We start from the raw sequence: 14270 nt of genomic DNA, 5'->3' as shown, positions 1-14270 counted from the left end.
ATTAAAATTAAAAAAAAAATTAAAAATTTAAAATAAGATTAAAGTGTGTAATCATTTTCCAAAAAAGAAAAATGACATAGTATGTGGGACGGACAGAAACGGCAACATGGATATGGTATCTGAGACGGAGGGAGTAATATCTTTTCTTGCCGAAAATGACATTCAATTTCTATTCAAACAAAAAATAAGATAAAATAAAAATAAAACTAAAATACAAAATGAGCAAACCCACGTACATATCTAATAATGGTAACTTGCTTTTTTTTTTTTATCCGGAATAATTATCACTATTTATTTTTTCGTTAAAATTTATACATAATTTATTTATAATAGGCAATTTTATTTATCTATAATTCTATTACTTATATTTTAATAAATTATAATCAATTTGTTGCAATTTGCTTTACTTATTCTACCACCCTTTAATAATTTTTTTAAAAATAAATTTTTTATAATACTCCTATTTTATTTTTTATCTATTTATTTTTATATTAAAATTTTGATTCAAATTTCATGGCACCTTAGAAATTATATTATTACTTGAAATTAGACACCACATTCAATATAACCATTTCAATTCTTTTTTTTTTTTTTTTTAAAAAAAGACTATGAAACATATACATGTGTATATACACACAATACATATGTTCCTTCGTGTGTGTATTTATGTACAAGAAATAAAAATAAATAAATAAATAAATAAAATTGATGTTCAATTATCACTTTTTATAGTTTATTTTTTTATACCATAGTCTCTAATTTTGAAGTTTAGATTTTCTGTGATTTAAATTTAAGTTATACTATATATATAATAAAAAATAAATAAATATTAAATACTTTTTTTGTTCCAAAATAAATGATTGTTTTGATTTGAGACAATATATTTAATATAATGATAATAATAGTGAATTATGATATTATTTTATTAATTTTTATGTGAATAATATTATTAGTAATTTTAAAATAAAAAGTAATACTCCTTCCGTCACATATTTTATTTTAGGTTGTTCAATTACAAAGTAACTATTTTATTAAATACTTTTTTTTTTTCACAAATATCGCTACTTTATTATCACATCATTATTTTTACACCAAAAAAATAATAATAAAATTACTTTTACACTATTTTTAACTATTTATTACAATTAAAATATTATTATTTCTTAAACTATGCTAAAAAACTAAATAAAAAGGCATGTAGAATAGTCAATTTGGAAAGAAAGTTGACTTAGACCAAGTGTTCGTCCATTTCGTACATGGGAAAAGAATTTTTTTGTTTCATTCAATAGTCAACATTAATTAGTTTTCTTTCTATTTTATCTAAATCTTCGAGAAAAAATATTTAAATTTATTTTCACGACTTCATCAACCCATCATTTAGAAAAATAAAAGGTTGTGTTTGCTTGAAATAATTTTCTCTTCTATTATTCAATTCTCATATATGGTATATTTCAAATATTTATATCATATTCAAATTATTATTTTAAAAAAAACATCAAAATTGAAATCTAAAAAAAATAATAAAAAATCACCGGACTTGTCTGTGATTTATCTTGTCAGTTTAATTTACAAACTGTTACATAGAAAAATACCCCATTACTTATTTTGGTATATAGTCAAAACCCTCATCTATGTTGCTATCGTCGTCAGGAACCAAATGGAGCAATGTTGACCCATCAAGTTATTGCAACAATCAAATTACAACTGTAAGATATTTTGTCACTTCTCGGTTTGTGGACATACAAGACAAAATGAATGATTCAAGATGGTCAACTTGACATCAGATTATATCCAGAGACACTCCACTTCATTTGTGTGCAAAAGGTTTCAATTGTGTTTTTTTTTTTTTTTTTTTCATGTTCTACGTGGTTGTTGTATTGTAAACTGTGGAGTGAGTTTTGGTCGTTAGTAGGTCTTGAGATATTTGTCTAGTGAGAGAAAGAGTGATTTGATGCTATCAATCCTATCTTTTATCATTATTCTGAGTAATGTTTATCACTTTAAGATTCTAAGTAGCTCTGCTCCATTGTCGTTGTCAGTACGATTTTGTGATAACTAATACCTGTTGAGGAAATTTTCAAGGTAAGCCATGGTAGGAGGTTGAATTGAACGAGTTGTGGTTTGGCTATGTTCTGTAAATAGCACTGATTAGTTGAACTTTAATGAATTAGTCCTCGGATGTAAGTTAATTTATAACCGAACCAGGTTAACAAACCCTTGTCTCATTTACTACTTTTAATTTCTATATTCATATTGTTGGCAGTAAGGTGCTATAACTATCATATAACTACGCTTCGAAAGTTGACCATATTTTAGGTGTTTTAAGGAGTTTAGGTGAAACACCTCTTTCTCAACACAAATGGAATAAAGACAATCTATCAAGGATTGTATATTTTTTGTTTCAAATCAAAATTTTAATTATTGAGTTTAGACGGTTCTTAATAAAAATATATTTCATTCGTTCCGGCTACTTTGTCCGAATTACGGTAGATACCACAATTTGGGAGAAGTATAATCGGTAAATAATTATAAATATATTAGTAAAAATAATTATCATATAATATAAATAATTATAAATTATGATAATTAATTAGTTTGATTAAAATTAAAATTTTATAAATTAAAAAATTTAAAATAAAATTAAAATGTGTAATTATTTTTTAAAAAAATAAAGTAACATGAAATGTAAGAAAAATAAAAAAAATAATATAGACACAGGTAGATGAAAATAGAAAAAATATTATTTTATCTAATAAAATATAACATTAATATATTATTTAAAATCAAATTCAAATTAAAACGATCAAACAAACTGTTCATTTATTTAAAACACTGTTTAATATTATTTTATACTAAAATTACGGCAGAAATGTTAAAAATAAAATTTCAAATTAAAAACTTACTTGAATTACCTTAACCCATTTAGTCGCGTATATATGGACATAGAGTCCTCGTGGCACGCTACGCCGCACAAATTCAAATATGTATATAAAAATTATTACTTAATATTTTTATTATAAATTTTTGAAGTAATAAATGAACAATCAAAATATTTTCAACATACCAAAAATATCATCGAATTTTCTTAAATATATATAATTAAAAATTTGATATATATATACACTACACAGTCAATTTTAAAGAAAGAAAAATTAAAAGAAAATAATAAAAATTAAGATTTAAAAAATAAAATTTTAAAATTAATACCAATGTACATCTGTATAATTAAGTTTTTTTTAGAACACAGACAATTAAATATTAAAAAATAATAATATGCAAATATTAATTTAGATATAACTTTTCAAAAAAAATAATACAATATTTTCTATATTGTATATGTACAAAAAAAATGTAAGTAAATGTTATTGATTAATTTCAAAATATATAACATTTACACAAATGATTAGTACAATTTTATTTTAAGATGTATTATTATTATTTACACAAAATTTAACCTAAATATTTTTTTTTCATGGAAAGCAAAAGAAACAAGAACAAACAATCAAAACGGCATTAATTACTTTCATTTTGTATTATCTAACTCGTAAAATAACGAATTTTTCTCACGGAAAAAATTTTTCAAAACTGAAAATTCTATAATTGTTGTAGTCTAATAAAAAATATTTCATTAAACCTAAATTTAATTATTTTATATATATAAATAAATTGAATATTATTATATAATAGAATTAATAAATTTAATATTGTTGTGTAAAATAAATTTCTAGGGTAATAAATAGAGATAAAACTAAAATTAAATTAAGGGGTATTTATGTCATTTCAGGTAGCCCAATTTTTGTTAAGACATATATATTGATATTGATATTGATATAATTGAAACTCATTTGTTTCGAATGTAATATTTTTGTGGAAAAATATACTCCATTCGTCCCAATACAATAGTCCTATTTATCATTTTTTTATGTCTTAAAACAATAGTCTAATTTTTATAAATAATTATATCACTATAAAACTATCTTTATTTTTCATTATTATTACACAATTGCTACTACTTTTTACACTAATACACTCACAAGGGCAAAAACGTCTTTTACCCGTATTTTTTATCCACTAATGTAATATCAATATTCCTTAAATATCGTGTCAAATACAACCCAGACTATACTTATGAGACGAAGAGAGTATTTTAAATTTTATAATGTGAAGAAATTATACAAACACATGTACATCACATATACATTATTTTGTGTCTTTGGGAGACCAATGAAGTTTGGACTATTGTTATTGACTTTTTTATTATTTGTTTGCCTCAATAATTATAAATTAGTAAAAGAAAATGACTTGTGATGGCGTGGAATGATAATCAATCAATAAACGAAGATAAAATAAAATATAATTAAAATTGGGCATTTTACTATATTCTAATATTGGGCATTTTACTATATTCTAATGATTCGATTATAAAATTAAATATAATTAAAATCGGGCACTTGTGATAGTAAGATATACTTTATCCGTTCTATATTTTGTATTCATGTTTGTCTCATATTTCTAATTTATCAATTTTTCTGAAAAAATAATTATATGATTTAATTATATTTTAAAAGTTTTAATATACATATATATATTTATTTTAATTTATAATTATTTATATTGTATTATAATTATTTTTTAATATATTTTTTTATTATTTATTAATTATATCACTTCTAAAATTTTGCATATATATTTACAACACAATAAGGGTGTGTATGGTACAAAATTGTCTTATTTTTCTTGTTTGGTTGAGCTAGAAAATTTAAAATTGACAAATAATAATTCTATTTTTTTGTTATATATATAAATGCAGAGAATTGTATATTGATACATTATATTTATATTTATTTTTTATTTTTTTTGAATAATTTAATCTGTATATGTTTAAATTATATTATTTCAATCTTATAAAATATCGTATTTAATTTATTATTCAAATATTCATTTTTTTTACAAGTTTTAAAAATTACAATAAACTTTGATCTTACAAAATATCGTATATTCCCTTCGTCCAGTTAGAAAGTACAAAGTAAAAATTTCATTAAATATTTCACTTTTTTCCACAAAATATCCTTATTTTAGATCACATCATTACTTTTACAAAAAAAAAAAAAAAATGTCATTACACTATTTTTAAACTACCTACCCACTGTAATTAAAATACAATTATTTCTTAAACTCCGCGAAAGTAAATGTGTACATTGTAAGTGGACAGAAGGTGTATAATTTATTATTTAAACAAAAAAGAATCATCAAAAATATTTTATTCATGAATTCTTCCTCGTTAAAATATTTTTTCTTGTCCGATTAATAATTTATTTTTAATTAATTCATCCAAATAACTATAATTTTTTTCACATTTATCAACTGAATTTTCTATTTTAGTAATAAGAAAAAAATTCTTATTATCTACTAAATTCTTTTTGACTAAAATTGTATTACATATTCTTATTTCTCTACAACTTCATTCTCTCTATAAAAAACCGCTTAAGTGAAACGAAACCGGACGTAGCAATAACTAAGAATCGTAATTACAATAATGACTTTGGTAGCTTTTGGATAGCTAATATGAGTTGATGACTATTGATCAATCACAATATCCTATGAATATTTTAAATGAGTATTATTATTATTATTAGATGTTTTTGTTAAAAGTCATTTCACATTTTATGTTTTTTTTTTTTTTTTTATGAAAAAAAATTATATACTCTAATTTTAAAATTTCAAATTTATATTTTTCTTAATTTTAATTATATTAATAAATTATTTTAATATTAAACTATAATTATTTTTATTATATTCACTACAAAAAAATAATATATTTGTGACGGAATTCCGTCCCTAAAGTTCACGTAGCTAACGTAATTCCATTACTAATTCCGTCTCTAATGTCATTAGTAACGGAAAAAATAGATTTAGAGACAAAATAATTTTGTTACAAAAATAATTTTTTCTTGTAGTGATTGTAAATAATTCTATTAAGGTATTTTTAAATAATTACTAATTTTTACACTCTTAAATTTCTGCGTCTATAGTAATAACTGTAAGATTGTTACCGGAAGAAGTAATTATTACAAAAATATATATCTTCGAACCATTCTCGATTATATATATATATATAATAATTGAAATTTTGGCTCTTCTGAATACTTGCCAACTCAATTACATATATTATTTGTATTGTTTGGTTTATAACTTATTATCATATACAATTAATTCATATCATGTACTCCCTATATCATAACTAATTAGTTCACTTTAGCTTATGAACGAATTTTAGGTATTATGTAATTAAAAAATATATTAATAAAATAATTACGATATAATAAAAATAATTATAAATTAAAATTAATAACTCAATATATATTATTAGTGATTTCATTATAAAAAAATATGTTTATATGTTATATGTTAATATAACATATGTAATGTTAATTGAAATTATGTATTCATTGTCTATATATAATATATAATATTATTGATCTAGTATAACTTTCAAAGATGCTTTTAGCTAACATGTATTGTGTTATTTGAAAGAATGTATTATTGTTCATCTTCTATGTGCTAATCTAAGATATTTCCTTCAATTCGTCTCACTCAAATGATTAATTTTATTATTTTCGTTTATTTCATTAAAATATATCAATTTTTTATAATTATATGTAAATATTAAAATACCATTGACTTTTTAAATTTTAAACTATTAAAAAAAAAGAAGAAACAATCTCATTACCAATTTTGACATATATTACCAACTACACTCGTAGACTTATTGCCGGTCTTGCACAAAAACCACAAATCAGTGCAAAGTTCTTTTATTGGTGTAGAGGAGTACAGTACTGACTATAACGATCATTTTTTCTCATCTAATTTCTATATAGAAGAGACAAAAAATATGAATAGAATAATCATTGGGATGTCTAAGTTGTCTAAAAAATACTTCATTCTATTTCAGTGCAAATGATAGTAATGGTCATATTTTATACAGTCAACTTTAAAGTTGTACAACGAGCCTTGTATGCATAGTTGGTGAAAGAGTGTACATGAGAGTAGAGTAGAATTTTAGTAAGAAAAATAATCATTTTGAATACTTTGAAATAATATTCAGACTTCTATATTCTTCAGAAGTGATATTGGATAAGAGAAAATTCGGAGATCTAACGGAAATATCAGACAGCTTGTAGACTACCTTACAATGAGCTAGATTGAAAATCCGTTGGAGTTATTTATTAAGAATGACAAAAGTTACTTGTGTAGGATATTGCAATGTAAGTAATGAGAGAGACTAAATATGCTAGAAGTGATTTGAGTCATTGAAACATGGAGATAGGTGATAGTAAACAAACTCCTGAATCGTTATTTCCTGGTGATATGTTATTATAACCGAACTCAGTAAACAAACACTTTGTGTCATTTATTTTTTTACATGGATTCACATCCATTATTTCGAGACTAATTGGAAGTTGTTATTATTATTACAAGAAAATATCATTTTTATAACGAGATTTTTTCGTCATTAAATTCACTTTTTCCGTTACTAATGATATTAGAGACGGAATTAATGATGGAATTACGTTAGCTACGTGATCTTTAGTGACGGAATTCCGTTACAAATATACTATTTTTTTTATAATGTTATGAGTTTACAATGTGATAATTTTATTCATAGTGTGGTTCATAATATAGTTGCACATTCACTCGAAGAGTTGGTATCGTATTTAGTGTTTGAGGGGATTTCGAACAAGATTATTTTTCAATACAAATATATTATTATACATACAATTAAATTATATATAAAATATAAAAAAAAAATAGCAAAATTTTTTTATATACTTCTACTCATTAACAAAATGTTATTATTTTTAATTTACTTAAAAAAAAAACAACGAAATATATTATATGTTAGTAAAAACATATTTTATTTATCAATCTTATTAGCCTTAATAAGCGCCATGTATATCTCAATGATTATAGTTATGGTGCTGAATTTATAAATCCAGCACAATATTTACTAACATATTATATAATAACAAATAATATATTGATATAATAATATATAACATATTATTTATATTAATATAATACAATTAGAACATGTACATTGAAGAAATATAATAATTATCCACACAACATATATTATTATTAATTTTAACACAAAATATATCTATACAAACATATTTTATCCATATAATTATCAGCATATAGTATCAACCATTTATAATGGCTGCGACTACACTGTCCAATTTAAAATTTAGCATTGTGCTGAATAACACACAATATGCTAACAATCAGCATATTATATTACTATTGACAACACATCATTTATATTAAAATAATACAAATACAATACATGAACTAATTATCCATGATATAGTCTCAAACGACGCAATAGTTGATTTTAGCATATGATATATTCTTATACTCCCTCCGTCTCGGTCCAAAGGGACCCTTTGAGGTTTTTTAATAAATTAAAAAATAATAGTATTTTATTAGTTTGTAGAAGTGTGTAAAAAGTTTTGATATTTTTGCCCTTTGACTTTTTGTAAAAAGCAATTGTATGCAATGATATATTTATAAATTAATTAAAAATTAAGAGTATTTTGGTATTGGTATATGATTAGGAAATTGGTACTTTGAAGTATAACAAACGAAAATGGTAAAAAGAGTACTCTGAATTGGGATGGAGGGAGTACAATATACACTGTAATTATGTACAAATAACACATATTTTTATTACAAACAATACACTGTATATAATAAAGAGACGTGTCTGCTTCTTTACTTGATGTGGGCTGATTTGAACTGTAATTGTTCCCATTGTTCTTCTTAATATTTTTTTCACACACAGTACTTTTTGCTAACACTAAAAATATCTTTACAATTTATCATATATTACATAAATAATATTACATATATATTGGTACTAATAAAATTATTTTAATTTTTTTTATTTTATTTATACGATACTTCGATATAATATTAATATTTTGATGAATTCTGATTTCTCAAATCCGCAACACGAACTTCTGCGATACGGTACTATAAAGAGTTTCTGACCAAACAAACGAACAAACTTTAGTTTTTAGCCGTTAAGACATCATGTTCCCACGCGGTTTGTGGGGTCAACCCTACCCCACCCCATTCTCTCTCTCCTCCCTTTCTCTCTCACCAAACTCCGCGTGAAGAAAGAACTTATTCAATCTAACAGAGAAGAAACTCAATTAAAGAATTAATTAAACCCAAACAAACAACCCATTAATCCCATCCATCGACATTCGACCTTTTCATCTGCAAATCGACAATTCACAAACCCTCTCAATTCCCAATAATTATGATCTTACAGATCCTCCTATGGTGTCTGCTCTTCCTCCTCGGCGGCACCCTATTCTCCCGAAAGCTCAACCTCCCTCCATGGCCACTCCAATCCAAAACCCCGCCAAGAATCTGCAAGAACAACACCACCAAATTCAAAATCGACCTCATGAGAGACGTCTTCAAAACATTCGACAAAAACAACGACGGCTTCATTACCCGCCAGGAGCTCAAGGAATCCCTCAAGAACATCGGCATCTCCGCCGCCGACCACGACGTCGCCGACATGGTCCGCAAAGTCGACGCCAACGGCGACGGCTTGATAGATCTCGACGAGTTCTGCAACCTCTTTGAAGACGATCAAGGAGGACCGTCCGATGCCTGCCACGTGGACGGCGATGATGATGATGATGACGGTGGGGATTTGAGAGAGGCTTTTGAGGTCTTCGACGGGAATAAGGATGGGTTGATTACTGTGGAGGAATTGGGTTTGGTGCTGTCTTCGTTAGGGTTTAGTGAGGGCTCCAAATTGGAAGCCTGTAAGGAGATGATCAGAAAAGTCGACATGGATGGCGACGGGAAGGTCGATTTTCATGAGTTCAAGAAGATGATGAGAGATGGTCTCAAAGGGATCGTCCCAACACTCTCCAACTCAAAGAATTGAACCAAAAAAAAAAGAAAAAAGACGATCATGGTATAATCACACTCCAAATTCTTGTTCTTTCCGAAACCTTAAAATTGTCGAATTTAATTATCATCGAGCACTGTCTGTGTTTGATCGATGTAGGATTAACTTTTTTGTTTTGTTTTTGCACTGCCCTTTTGCTGTTTGATTTCTTAGTTAATTAATTTAGGATCTGATGTTGTAGGTAGCAGTGATACACAAGTTGATATATGTTTTTTGTGTTTTGTGTTTTTTAATTGTACAGATGGAATCAACTGCAATGTTGTGCCAGCTAGCAATTGATTCTCATGTGTAGTGATTTGTCTTTTACTTTAGTATTTTAATTAAGAGCTGTAATAGAAGTTTAGTTTTAGGTTAATTTGGTGTTACTCTTTGTTAGTATTAGATATATTTGGAAACATTTTTTTTTTCTTTAACTAATCAATGTATGGATCATTATTTTATTTTATTTTATTTTATTTTGAATAGTTTGAATAGTTGTTTGATGATATATAAATAGAAGTTGATACGATGTTTTGAATATAAAATAAATTTGTAGTATATTATAAAAAAATAAAAATAATTTTTTGATGTGATATTTTTGAAGAAAAGAAGAATTTGAATAAAGATAAAACACATAAAAGAATACAACCTAAGAGGAACTTTTTTTGTTCAATGGATTTGAATTTTAAAATGGGTTCAAAATATGTAGATTTGAAAAATTTGAATTTGTAATATATGGGAATTTGATCGTTATGTATTTTAAAATCTTCAAAATTAAATAGTTAAATTACAACAAAAAGAAAAAAAAAATGAATCCATTATTTATCTTTTTGTTTAAACTATAATATTCAAAAGTTATTTTTTTGGCACCAAATATATATATTTATAATAATAATTTTGAATGGCATAAAAAATATATATAATTTTAAGGATGTGAAATAGACGACTCATAATTGATTTATTGTGGATTTTAATTAGTATGCAAATAGTAGTTTGTGTTCCAAGGTTTTGGGAAATCTTTTTGTATGTGCCAAGCAAAAGTCAAACCTTGTTAGAGTGCAACTTAACCAAAATTAGATAATTAATTTCTATTTACATACATTATAAATTTATTTTTAACTTTATTTATCTATAATTATAATATTTTTAAAAAATATTACTATATCACATTGTTACTTGTAATCGTACCATCCAAACTAGAAATATGCATATTTTGTGAATGGACCGAGAAAGTATTTATTGACAATAAATGTAAAAAACAATAATCATATTAATATTTTGTTTTACTCATAAAATATGTACTCCCTCCGTCTCATAACAAATATTTATTTTTTCATTTTAGTCTGTATAACAAAGTATCAATTTAATTTTTTAGTAACTGTACTATCTACATAATATTACAAATACCATTACAACTTACAATATATTACACAAATATCATTACCTTTATATCACACATACTAATAAAGTTATTTTAGTCATTTCTACGTTATTTCTACTCATCTAAATATAATACTAATATTTTTAAAACTACGTGCAAAAAATAAATGGATATTTAGTTATAGGACGGAGAGAGTATTAGATATTCAATTTGTTACTTTTTTTTCTAAATTAAAAATATATATATATATATCTCCAAACTATTGTTGGATCAATTGAGTACACATGATTTTTGCACTCTTAAAAATTATGACTATTATTGTAAATTACAAAGGTTGAGATTAATTTATTCAAATTTTAGGGTGGCTTAATTCATTTTGCCATTATTTTACATTAAATTACAGTGATCTAGGTGTTGACTCATAATAATAATAATAATATTAATGTTATTATTATTATTATTATTGATGAATTGATCTCGACATTAGTGCGACAAAGTCTATATTTGGACTTTTGAAATTGAAATTGAAATTGAAATTGTGCATTCCATTTCATAAATGCTACTCTGCAAAGTGTGCCGATGTAATGTGAATACGATCCATTTCTTATGGGGAATATATATATATATATATATTGAAGATGTGTGTTCGTTTTTGAAAGATTGTTGGAAAGTAAATTGTTTAATGTGAGGTATAAGAAATTATGTAAGAAATATAAAAATAAAGAATATAAGTAGTGTATTATTTTTTTTGAATAAGTGTGCGAAAGAAAAAAAAAAAACACAAAAAGAACAAAGCGATCATCTCTTTCGTCCAATATATTGAATTTACATGTGAAATACATTGTTCTAGTACGAACAATGTCACTTCCTGTGTTCCTAAGTCATCAAAAAATAAAAACTAATGTCACTTCAAAACAATAAAAATTTATCAAACTAGCTAGCTGTGTTTATATATATTTGTTAATTGTCTCTAAAAAAATATTTAATTAGCTATAATACTTTTAACGACGAAATATTTTTATAGTTAAAACATGTCATTCAACAATAAAATTAATTTTGTTGTTAAAAATAAATTATATACTACAAAATTAATTTTGTCACTAAAATTATTTTACTAGAAAATTCTATTTTTATAGCTAAACGGTTTTAACTACAAAATTATTTTTCATGGCTAAAATCATTTAGCTGAAATAATTATGCATATTTTGTTGCTAAAATTTTTTTGTCATATTTTTTTATATATATATAACAAAAAGGCTTTAGTTATGAAACTATATTTTCGTAATTATATATTTTTTCTTAAATTTTATTGCAAAAAAATTATATTTCGTTATGAAAGTCAAATTTGTTGATTAAGGCCTTTACCAATAAAGTATATGCGACAAAATTTATTTCGTCGCAAAAACTTTTTTGCTACGAATTCATTAACGTTTGCTATGAATTTTTTTATAGTTAAGTTTCAATTTTCTATACTGTATAGTTATATAGTGTTATAATGTATTGATTTGAATAATCTTAATATAAGTGTCTAATAATGAAAACATTTACTGAATTATTTTTAATAATAATAATAATATGTTCTCCAGCAAGAACAAATTTTTAGTTATAACCATCAATGATTGGCTTTCCTTGTATATGTTTTAATACATGTACTTTTAGAATTTGATTTGATTTTTTTAATTTTAACAGGAATTTAAATGTTTTTACAAGTAATTAATGGTTGCATACAAATTTTTGTAACTATGTAAATTATTCTAACATTTTTTTTTGGTTAAAAATGATTATATTTACTATATTTATTTTTATTTAAAATATCACTTTTAAAGGTAAGTTGTATACTATAAATCACATTCGTATCTATAGCCCCTTCTACAAAAATCAAAATGCAAACACAAAAATAAATACAAAAGCAAACAAAATCTTAGCTGAAAAGAATAATGAAAATTGTATTTCATTATAAGTCTAAAATGTAGACACTTCTCCCATAAATTTATAAATGATTACTAACTCATGTACTGTCTATGATGCTTATAAAAGTAATTCGAACCATGACTCGTGATCGTGATATCATCAGCTTAAAGCCTCAACTCCTTAGGTTTTGTCTGTCAAATATTGTTGGTCTAGTATGACTTACCTTAGTGGGCCTAATTTGCAAACTATTAGAATCAATCGAGAATTTACCCAGAGCGCAATCGAAAAATAGTAGTTGCGGATTCTCCTATCATGGAAATAATAATAATAATAATAATAATAATAATAATAATAATAATAATAATAATAATAATTTGATGCATGAAATATCTATGTAGGCTTTAGGAAATGGACATTGAATAATTTTAGATTAACCCCTTTAATGTTCAATTATGTCTATATACAAAGATAAGATCAGATTAGAAAATATGGAATGGAATGGAATGAAATTCAAGAAGCACTTTGGATAAAGAAAGTGCTCATGCTTGTGTGTATATATCTATATATATATATATGCTTTGATTCACCTTTGAGAAATACACAAGAAAGAAACATAGGAACAATCCACATACAATAGATAATATCCACATCAAATCACACTTTGAATATAATTCCATGCTAGCTAATGTATGAATGTCCACCACAATTTAGTTGACAAATTTTTTTTAGTGATTATTATTTATTTTAGTGTAGTTGAATAGATGCCGGGGTTAAGTCTAACTTTAGAATGAATCGCGTAGAGTGTGTACTAGGGTGTATTTGTTTGGGGGATTGGATTTTAAATTCACTATTGATCCTTTTTTTTTTTCAAAAATATCAAATCAAATATCTATTTTTTATTTTTTATATTATACTAAAAATTAAATTTACATTCAAAATATCACATCAACACCTATTTATATCACATAATACAACTATTCAAATTCAAATTTTTTACTATTC

The 14270-nt window shown here is 24.4% G+C and overlaps 1 protein-coding gene across 1 annotated transcript; it reads left to right on the top strand.

Annotated features, from left to right (window-relative positions):
- Positions 1 to 9171: 9171 nt before the first annotated feature.
- On the top strand, positions 9172 to 10394 carry LOC127266226 (calmodulin-like protein 2). The gene is made up of 2 exons (XM_051296400.1): positions 9172 to 10003; positions 10239 to 10394. The coding sequence occupies exon 1, from the start codon at positions 9329 to 9331 to the stop codon at positions 9971 to 9973; it is 645 nt and encodes a 214-aa protein (XP_051152357.1). The 5' UTR covers positions 9172 to 9328; the 3' UTR covers positions 9974 to 10003; positions 10239 to 10394.
- Positions 10395 to 14270: the final 3876 nt, after the last annotated feature.

The sequence above is a fragment of the Andrographis paniculata genome, unplaced genomic scaffold, assembly GCF_009805555.1.
Source record: "Andrographis paniculata isolate CXL003 unplaced genomic scaffold, ASM980555v1 Contig75END, whole genome shotgun sequence".
In the NCBI taxonomy this organism is placed as follows: domain Eukaryota; kingdom Viridiplantae; phylum Streptophyta; class Magnoliopsida; order Lamiales; family Acanthaceae; genus Andrographis; species Andrographis paniculata.
Note: the sequence above shows the minus strand (reverse complement) of the source record. Positions and strands in the feature narration are given on the sequence as shown.